The sequence below is a fragment of the Bos indicus genome, chromosome 6, assembly GCF_029378745.1.
Source record: "Bos indicus isolate NIAB-ARS_2022 breed Sahiwal x Tharparkar chromosome 6, NIAB-ARS_B.indTharparkar_mat_pri_1.0, whole genome shotgun sequence".
NCBI lineage: Eukaryota > Metazoa > Chordata > Mammalia > Artiodactyla > Bovidae > Bos > Bos indicus.
In genome coordinates, this window is record NC_091765.1 from 98178679 (window position 1) to 98189762 (window position 11084).

The following is an 11084-nucleotide window of genomic DNA, read 5'->3' on the forward strand; positions in this document are numbered from 1 at the left end:
CCTCACCCAGGTTCATAGTTGACTAGAGAAAATTATAAGACGTTCACAAGCAAACTTTTGAGTGACTTATATCCTACTGGTAAGGAAGGAGAGTCCCTTGGACTGCAAGGAGATCAAACCAGTCGGAAATGACTGAGCAACTGAACTGAAGGAAGGAGAACAAGCCAGAGAGGAATTCATGGGGTCTTTGCTGAATGCAAGGGCATGGACGGAACAGAGGATTATTACAGCTCCTTATCTGGCATTCCTTGCCCATCATCATCTTTTAAGACTCAGCTTTCGCACTACTGCCCTCTCCCCCATACCCAGATCCTCTGAAGCAGAAAGAGAAAAAGAAATTTTGAACGTTTCAGTCATATTTTTAAGATTGTTCTTAATGATCAAGATCTTGTTAGCAGCCTCTAGCAAAAGCCCTGTTTATCCTCAAACAGAGATAACCATGGCATGACTTGTCTATTTCGGCCAAAGGCATGACTATTCTTATGGAAAAAAGCAGAAGAGAACCTTTGAAATGATCTTTTAAAGTGCAAGGGGACATCAAAGGGAAACTGAATCAATGATGCTGCATTAAGTTAAAGTTGTAGGTCAATGCCCTAGACTGGCAGATCACAGTATACTTTTTTACTTTCCCAGGTGGTTCTCTTCCTAAGGTTAAGTGGCCTGAATCAACTGCATTCTTTCCTCTGACTCAGGCATTATATGGACCCTGGCCCTTTGCTGATCTTATGGAAGACACCGCTCATCTAGGTTGAAGTGCCATTGTTAAAAAACTGCAGACGCCAAAAACACCTACATTTCCCACTGGGAAACAGCTCATCAGCTGGAAGCCTACATAAAGGCAAGATTTGTAACTATGTTTGCAAATCACTGTAGCCAGTGTGCCTAGTTCAGTGCCTGTCACATAGTGGGTGCCCAGTAAGTAGGTGCTGAATTAATGAAGAAATCCACTACAGATGCGGGCCTGGAAGAAGCATGCTTAGTTCAAATTTGATGATTTCTAAAAATACTTTGTTGCTGTTCAGTTGCTAAGTCATGTCTGACTCTGCAACCCCGTGGACTGCAGCATGCCAGGATCCCCTGTCTTTCACTGTCTCCTGGAGTTTGCCCAAATTCATGTCCATTGAGTTGGTGATGCCATCCAACCATCTCATCCTCTGTCACCCCCTTCTCCTCCTGCCCTCAATCTTTCCCAGCATCAGAGTCGGCTCTTTGCATCAGGTGGCCAAAGTACTGGAGTTTTAGCTTCAGCATCAGTCTTTCCAATGAATATTCAGGACTGATTTCCTTTAGGATTTACTGACTTGACCACCATGTGTCTAAGGGACTCTCAAGAGTCTTCTCCAGCACCACAGTTCAAAAACATCAACTCTTCAGTGCTCAGCCTGCTTTATGGTCCAACTCTCATCTGTACATGACTACTGGAAAAACCATAGCTTTGACTATATGGACCTTTGTCAGCAAAATGATGTCTCTGCTTTTTAACATGCTGTCTAGGTTTGTCATAGCTTTCCTTTTAAGGAGCAAGCATCTTTTAATTTCATGGCTGCCGCCACAATCTTCAGCGATTTTGGAGCCCAAGAAAATAAAATCTGTCCTTGCTTCCACTTTTCCCCTTCTATTTGCCATGAAGTGATGAGACTGGATGCCCTGATCTTAGTTTTTTGAATGTTGAGTTTTAAGCCAGCTTTTTCACTCTCCTCTTTTACCCTCATCTATTATTTAATTTAACAGTCACTGAGTATTTTCTGTGTGATAGGTACTAAAATACAGAAATGAGTAAGATGGTTGCCAATTCTCAAAAAGAAGACGGGAACAATATTCACTGAGTGCTACTATAAGCTTGGCACTTATTATTCATTATTTCATCCTCCCAATAACTGTGTGAGGTAAATATCATTACACCCCTGACTCACCTTTTGCAGATGAAGGAACAGAGGCGGGAACCAAAGCCTACATCCAGCAAATGGCAAAGCCAAGAATTTTTTCAATGACCTGGATACTTCCTTTGACAATATATTTTCTCTTCAAAGTAAATTTAAAATCACAGTGTGATGTTCTCTATGTGATGTTTTGTTAAGGAAACTTAAGTTTTAAAAAACTGAGTTACAAACAAGTTTTCCAAGTTTTATTTAGAAAAATAGGTTTAGGCTCTCAACTTCAAGTCATTTATGTTGGAAAACATTCCAGTAATAGAGGAGCTTTATGGCAATCCACTCCAGCACTCTTGCCTGGAAAATCCCATGGATGGAGGAGCCGGATAGTCTACAGTCCATGGGGTTGCAAAGAGTCGGACACGACTGAGCAATTTCACTTCACTTCATAACTACATGAAGGCTTCATGGAGTTGAAGGCTAAAAATAATAAATTGCTTGAACAAAATAAATGAAAATTACTAAGTCCTGAATAGCATCTAAGACCTAAATCAGTGAGTTTCTAAATTATAATTATCGTAACTCATTGTTAGCGTAAACAAAGCACAATACTGAACTAAGAAGGCTGAATTCAAACTGAAGGGCAGTGTAGTTCCCACTGCCAACAGTGAACAAAAAGAACGTGAAACTGAGAAGCTGCCAGCTGCTCCTTTGTGCAAACAGCTTCCTCCCGGGACCCTGGTGCTTCTTCCCAACTGCACTTGAATTGTTCGGTAGATATTCATAACATGAACTGTGATCCCTAAGTGATGTATTGTGCTAGGTCCTTTTTGCTTTATGAATGCACAAACAGGAGGGAAGCCTGAACTGGGAAATGAATTCTTAAGACACAAGAGCAACTTAGAGAAATATTCAAGGTCAGGCTGTCTTGTAGGGATGGGATGCCCATTGTACAGGTGAGCCACCCAACCTGCACATCTGAGGGTCAGAAAGAGACTTCTGGGTCACCTGTCTCCCTGGGCCCTAAAGTAGTTTTGGGAATCCCCATTTCTTTCCAATAGGTTGAAAATACACAGGGCCTAGAATCATTTGTCCTCATAACATGGGCAGAAATTCTGAAAGCAAGTTATTCTCACCCACCCTGTTTGGATCAGATGAGGAACTGGGAAAACAGAGATTCATGATCAATCCAAAATTCCAGCAGCTCAGAAAGTGCCCGCGGTGGTGGGAAATGGTCTAGGATAGGCAAATTCTTCAAGTATATGGCCCAATCCTGGTGCAGTCATGACCTCTCCTACATTTGTGTCATGATTTCATAACGCCTCTGAAATTCAAGTCATACTCTTATATTTACAGATGAAGAAACTGGAGATGAATGAATCAAAGCTAGCAACCATGAGAGTTAGTCACTCAGTCGTGTCTGACTCTTTTGCAGACATAGACTATAATCCACCAGCCTCCTCTGTCTATGGGATTTTCCAGGCAGGAATACTGGAGTAGGTTGCCATTTCCTTCTCCATGGGATCTTCCTGAACCTGGGTCTCTTGCATTATAGGCAGATTCTTTACCATCTGAGCCACAAGGGAAGCCCAGGGGCCATAAGGAATGGAGTGGAGTGGAGTGGAAATTGCTCAGTTGTGTCTGACTCTTTTGCAACCCCATGGACTGCAGCCTGTCAGGCTCCTCTGTCTATGGAATTCTCCAGGCAAGAATACTAGAGTGGGTAGCCATTCTCTTCTCCAGGGACTCTTCCCAACCCAGGGATCAAACCCGGGTCTCCTGCATTGAAGGTGGATTCTTTACCGTCTGAGCCACCAGGGAAGCCCAGCAACCATCAGAATAAGAATTAAATCTTGAGTCTTCCTAATCCACACTGAGTAATAGACTTTTCACCACAAACCTAAAGCATGACCTCAAGAATATGTGTTGTAGGAGCAACGACTTTGGAGTTAGACTTGCATTGGCCTATCTAGATGTACCATTTTTTAGCCATATAATTAGGAAAGTTCCTTAACATCGTGAAGCCTTAGTTTCCTCATCTGTAAAATGGGGACATGCATCACACCTAGCTCGTGGGGTTATGGTAAGGATCAAAGGTGATATGCATTTGGCACACTCAGCATAGAACCTGACCCTCATTACAGCCAGACAAATGTTGAGGGTTTCAGGGTCATGTTTAGAGCATGGACTCAGGATGAAGGAATCTCCTTTTCTCCTCTGTAGTTTAGCATGCCTTGGGGCTTAACAACCCCAGGGAACATTTTGCGGTATCAAAAGCCACAAGAAGATAAAAACTTGACACAGGCAGAGAGTGCTTGGGCCTAGAATTGGTGTGAAGGATGTCCACTGTACAGGAAGTGCATCTGTGTCTCCTCCCACACTGCCATCTGCGCTGAGTCCCTGAGAGTGAGGACCCTCCATTCCCACCTGGAAAGCCATGGAGTTGGCAGCAGCCAGAAATATCCTCAGGGGTAGCTTAGCCTTGTAGGACCTGTGGCTCCACAAACGATGGGCACCAGCTGTCACACCCAGAGCAGTCAGGAGGAAGCAGAAGTAGGCTGCAAGACACAAGCAGGGAGAGAGTCAGCAGGTGTCAGAGCTTTTAACCTTTCTCTCTTCCGAATAGGGACCCATGCGGAATGGTGTCAGAAGCATATGCAGTGTGAAGAATCAATAACTTGGGAAAAGGCAGGCATTTTTTATTGGTTTTTAGCTTTCCAGTATGAGAGAGACATAGAGAGAACTTTCCTTAAGAAACTGGGACCTTGGAACATTCACTTTTTCTATGTCAAACGAATGTATTTCTTGCCAGTCTTGATACAAAATCACAGCCCTATTAGTGTGCATTTGTATTCTTACGTGTCCACTCTTGGTGGAGCTGAAATAGATCTCTAATCTTGCTTCTTAATTGGCACCCATGCCAGGATGACTCTTTTAAATGGCAGTGCCCATTTTCAGGGCTCTTCTAAATGGTTTGAAGGAACTCAGGCCAGACCTAAAAGCAGCAAAGTCTGGCTCAGGGCCAGTAAGAATAAGACTAAAACTGACATCAAGGACAGCTGAGATTTGTCTTCTAGAGCTCCTCACTTCTACCATCACCGTCACTACGACAGGGCTGGTAGAGATGGCCAGGTGGGGATCTAGTTATTTTTTAAAAATTTTATTAGGATACAATTAAGTTACAGTGTTGTGTTAGTTTTAGGTATACAGGAAAGTGAATCTGTTATGTAAACACATAGATCAACTCTTTTTTAGATTCTTTCCCCACATAGGCCATTACAGAGAATTGAATAGAGTTTCTGTGGTATACAGTAGGTCCTTTTACTAGCTACCTATTTTATTTATAGAAGTGTGTATGTGTCAATCCCAATCTTCCCATTTATCCGCCCCCCTGCTTACCCCTCAGGAACCATAAGGTTATTTTCTATATCTGTAACTCTATTTTGGTTTTATAGATAGGTTCACTCATAGCCCTTTTTTTAGATTTCACATATAAGTGATATCATATGATACTTGTCTTTTTCTGTCTGACTTACTTCACTCAGTTTAAGAATCTCTAGTTCTATCCATGTTGCTGCAAAGCGTGTTGTTTTGGTCTTTTTTATGGCTGAGTAATATTCTATTGTATATATGTACCACATCTTCTTTATCCATTTCTCTGTTAATGGACATTTAGGTTGCTTCCACGTCCTGGTTATTGTAAACAGTGATGCAGTTTTTCTCCACGCTGGGTGGGAATTTTCTTAAAGTCAACCTACGGTGGAGCTTATTATCTGCCACACACTTAAATATATTATCTTTAGTCCTGTGTTAGCATCTCATTTTACAGCTGAGAAACTAAGTCTCTGAGTTAAATCCTTCATATAAACCAAAGTCAGCCTGGTTCTAAAGCCTCTGCCCAGAGACCCCACGCTGCCCCCACATGGTGGTGGTGATTTGTTCTTTGTACAAGACTTGGGAAAGGTTGAGCGCATGGTAGAAAGGAGATCAAAAATCACAATTCCTGAGATTATTTTCTTCTAGTGGTTTTAAAGCAATGTTCCCACAAACTGCTAAATGTCTTACTTGAATTATCTTATTAAAACATAGCAAACAACCCTTATAGGTCTGTATTATTATTGAGTCAAAGGCTTAAAGAAGTTAACTAATTTCCCAGTATCACAAGGTTGCGGAGTGTCTTTGCTAAGAGTCAAACCCAAGTCTGTCTGAACCAAGAACAGAGTACTTGCCCTCTATACTCTCCTTTGCCTCCGGGAGATATCAGGTAAGTTTTATCTTCATTTCTCTACACCCTGGAAAAGGAAATGGCAACCCACTCCAGTGTTCTTGCCTGGAGAATCCCATGGACAGAGGAGTCTGGCAGTCCCTGGGGTTGCAAGAGTCGGACACGACTGAGCGACTAAACCACCACCACCACCTCTACACCCTACATCCTTAATGCATGCATGCTAAGTCACTTCAGTCATGTCTGAGTCTTTGCGACTCCATGGACTATAGCCCGTCAGGGTCCTCTGTCCATGGAATTCTCCAGGCAAGAATACTGGAGAGGGTTGCCATTCCTTTCTTCAGGGGATCTTCCCCACCCAGGGATCGAACCTGGGTCTCCTGCACTGCAGGAGATTCTTTACTATCTGAGCCACCAGGGAAGCCCAACGTCCTTAATATTGGATCCAAATCTAAATTTAAAAGTGAGCTGCTTCCTTACTAGAGGGGAGAGTCCTGAACTAGGTTATATGTAAGCAGGGTCAGGCAGATAGTCCTAGACAATTGTTTCTACCACTTAGCACATACAAGGCCCTCCATAAAGAAGTGTTAGAGATCAAGTGACCAGCTGTGAATAGATACATGAGTAGTCATGAACAGTACCCAGGCCAAGTTCTTAGGAAGGCCCTTGTAGGACTTCTTTGGAAGTATTACTAGGGCAACTTCAGTGTCAATATATGTATTTAAAGGGAGCACAATATTATAGCTTCCAAAAGTCAAGTCTGACTGATCTTGACCCTGATATTTATATGGGTCTAAAAATAAGACTCACCCTTGGCACTAAGATTAATGAGTGAACTTGACATGAACTTGACAAATTATTCCTTCCTTGAAAGGTTAAAAACAAAAAGCAACAATCTGCCCATAAATCACAGAAAGTAGCAGTAAATAAAACACTCTGACCTCTTTTGTTATCATAATTTAACCTTGGTCATGAGTCCATGAAATGGACAGCTATTTCCTATGTCATCCCTGGCCTTCATGGCTCTGCCAATAATTTTTTTTCTAACTGTCAAGTGAAATCTATGATGGAAAAATTCAATGTGACCCTATCTTGCCAGTGGGCTAAGACACAGAACCTTGAGTGCAATAAGATGAATTCCCCAGGCTCCATGATACATATTGGCCTAAAAGCAATCCCTCCAAACCATGGTTCTCAGGGCCTTGCCATGACTATGGCATTGTCTTGTCCTTTTCAAGATCTTCAATATTTCAGGAGTCATTTACCTTGTTGATCTGCTCATGTCTGGGCCCCTGACAATGGGTCTGAGTCAGAGCCTGCACGGGGCAGTTGTGGTTACTGGTTTCCCATGGTCCTTCTTTTGGCAACAAGAATGTAGCTGTTTGACCCAGGCCTTGGCCTTGCATTGTACCCCCATCTACTGTGTTCTGGGAATACAAACCTGACCCAAGCTTTCTCTCTTCTGGCTTAAAGACGAATGCGTGGTTGAAACAGTAAAGAATGAGGCCTGGAGAGCAAGATGTGAAGACGACAGACAGAGCCAGCTCTACAAGAGACAGAAGGACAGCTGTCTGCACTGAGCCACTGGCTGCAGGCCTTGGAGTTCTACAGTTGTTCTTTTCATCCTTTGAGCCTCCCCAGTATTCCTCCCAGTAATGTGAGCCAACAAATTCCCTTTTCTTGCTAGTTTGCACTAGATTTCTGATAACTAAAATTCTGCAGAACGTCTAGGAAAGAAAGCAATCTTTTGGTCATAGTCCAAATGAGGATAAACAGAAAAAATCTTGGGCTGGTTATGAGGCTTTATGGGATATTCCATTTAGCAGGTCTCAGTTTTCCTAGGGCTAGTTTGAGAAATTCTTAACCTCTCTTCTATGAGGTTTGTGGAGAGTAATATCCAAACAAGTTTCAATGAATGCTGGCTAGTTGGCTCTGAGGTAGTGAATAATCAGATACAGAATTGATGCCTTTGAAAAAAAAAGGAGTAATGGGCAGTGTCAATAACTTTACCAAGTAATTCATACCTCATAGAGCAAAGTGCTAAAGTAATAGAAACTGGAATCACAAAATCACAGAACAATAAGCAACACACGGATTGGTCTAACCAAATAAGAGTCACCAATTCTGGTTAGCTGAAGCCAAAAAGACATGTATTAAATAGATATTAAGTAGTCTGTGGAACTCACGAGGAGGTTGCAGGATAGGGTTTTGGTTCACAGCCTCCAAGATGGCGCCAGTGCTGCCTAACCCTTCAATTCACAGCCTTGCGTAGTCTTCTCCCCTTGAGTAATTTTCTTCTAACCAAAGGCTCATAGCAATATTGAGGGACTATCATTTCCATTATTTGGTTACAAAAGATATGACTTCTATTTTGTCAGCAGATTCTTTCTTCCCTTGGGTTTGGTGAAGTAAGCTGCCATACTGGGAAGGCTAGGCTGGCAAAGAACTCAGGGTGGCCTTCATCCAACAGTCAGTGAGGAAATGAGGCCCTCGGTTCAACAGTCCTCAAGGAACCAAGTCCCGCCAACAACAATGCAAGTGAGCTTGGCAGTAGATCCTTCCCCAGTCAGGCCTTCAGTTAAGACCACAGTCCTGGCCAGCACACTGCTGCCTCATGAGAGACCCTGAAGCAGACAGTCCAGCCTAGCTGAATCTGGATCCCTGCTCCATATAAACTATCAGAAAATGAACCTATGTTGTTTTAAACCACTGACTTTGGGAGTACTTTGTTCTGCAGCTGAAAGTGATTAATATAAGACCTGAACAGGAATTTTTCCATGAGGGAAGGAAGGTACAGTCTAAATCCCAGTTTAAGAATGGTTTGCCATCTATAGGGATGGACAGTAGATTCAAGTTGCATGGGGTGGAGGGCAGGGAGGAGAAGCATTGGGTGACTGCTAATAGGTATAGGGTTTGGGGGCTAAAGAGTGATAAAAATGTTCTGAAATTGATTTTGGTGACCGTTACACAAACCTGTGAATATATTTAAAATTAATGAATTGCACATTTTGAATAGCTGAGTTGTATGGTATGAGTTATAGCTCAATAAAGTCATTACTAAAAACTGACCAAGCTTCTATTAGATTTTGTTATTATGTGTATTTTCTCAGTGTGAATAAAATAGACATGTCACAAAAGGACATAGGACAAAACAAAGAAAAATCAACCATTTGCCTAGGATGGACACTTGATATGTGGGCACACATATCACACCATGGACCCTTAAATCTTCCATAGCTGCCAAGAAGAGTGTCTGTTTGACCTACACCTATGCATGAATCTATCTAGACCAAAGATTCCAAGGCAGAATCACCTACTTGCCAGGTTCGGATCACAGTCCACGCTCTACCGACAAAAGAGAGAATCCATGGTCTCTTTGGCTTCCATGGTGGAAGGCAGAGTCTCTCACCGATCTGGATTCCTCCACTGGAGCAATGTGTGGAGAATAACTGAAGTGACCCTCTCTGGACCACAAAACCAGAGAACAGTCTGGGGGGGTGGGGGGGAATGTATATATATACATATATATATGTATATGTATATATATACATGCTGCTGCTGCTAAGTCACTTCAGTCACATCCGACTCTGTGTGAACCCATAGATGGCAGCCCACCAGGCTCCCCCGTTCCTGGGATTCTCAAGGCAAGAACACTGGAGTGGGTTGCCATTTCCTCCTTCAATGCATGGAAGTGAAAAGTGAAAGTGAAGTCAGTCACTCAGTCGTGTCTGACTCCTAGCGACCCCATGGACTGCAGCCCACCAGGCTCCTCTGTCCATGGGATTTTCCAGGCAAGAGTACTGTAGTGGGTTGCCATTGCCTTCTCCGATATACATACATATGTGTGTGCTAAGTCACTTCAGTCATATCTGACTCTTTGTGACGCTATGGACTGTAGCCCACTAGGCTCCACTGGAATTCTCCAGGCAAGAATACTGGAGCAGGCTCCATTTCCTTCTCCAAGGGGTCCTCCTGACCCAGGGATCAACCTTGCATCTCCTGCATTGGCAGGCGGGTTCTTTACCACTAGAGCCACCAGGGTATGTACATATATATATTCATTATAGATTAATAATGCTATACAGTAGGTCCTTGCTCTCTGTTTATTTTATATATAGTAGTGTGTATAGTTTGGGCTTTCCTGGTTGCTCAGATGGTAAAAAATCTACCTGCAATGCAGGGGATGCAGGTTTGATCCCTGGGTGGGGAAGATCCTCTGGAGAAAGAAATGGCAACCCACTCCAGTATTTTTGCCTGGAGAATTCCATGGACAGAGGAGCCTGTCAGGCTACAGTCCATGGGATCGCAAAGAGTTGGACATGACTGAGTGACTCTTTCACTTTATTTTCAGTTCAGTGTGTATAGTACGTCTTAAAATAACCTCTTTTCATTCACCCTCAAATACTTTGCACGCATAAGATCATTGCAATCTCTATTACGGGAGCAGTAAAGATGAAAAAATCGGTATTTGGGGACAGAGTGTGCAAAAAGAAGTTGGTTTCTATAATTTCTTAAATGAGTGCACAGTAAAATTCCAATTAAAAAAAGAAAAATGCACTGCACTGCCTAACAGTGTCAGCAGGGAGGCTGGAGAAAGGGGTCTGCTCTCACTGCCTGCCTGCCATGGACCCGCAGTTCACCAATATGTCTTTTATTGTTTTGTTTCTATGTGGTAGATACCTAATCCCCATTTCACAGATGTGTAAAATTGAAGGCCAGAGCCTAAATGCCTCGGGATTTCACAAGGACAGAGCTGGGGCCCCAAAACCAGCTCAGTCCAGCCCAAGCCCTCTCCCCTGGTGCCAGGGTCGCCAGCCCTGACTGCCCATTGCAGTCATCTGGGATCTTTAACGTTTGAGAGATCCATCAATTCAGTTCAGTTCAGCCACTCAGTCGTGTCCGACTCTTTGCGACCCCATGAATTGCAGCATGCCAGGCCTCCCTGTCCATCACCAACTCCTGGAATTCACTCAAACTCATGTCCATTG

At 43.1% G+C, this 11084-nt stretch overlaps 1 protein-coding gene across 1 annotated transcript in view; it reads right to left on the reverse strand.

Moving 5' to 3' along the window:
* The window catches only part of SCD5 (stearoyl-CoA desaturase 5), a 176173-nt gene that overhangs the window by 65127 nt on the left and 99962 nt on the right, over positions 1 to 11084 (reverse strand). Inside the window, exon 2 of the mRNA XM_019963013.2 lies at positions 4299 to 4429. Coding sequence (XP_019818572.1) covers positions 4299 to 4429 — 131 coding nt within the window. The remainder of the gene's footprint in view (positions 1 to 4298; positions 4430 to 11084) is intronic.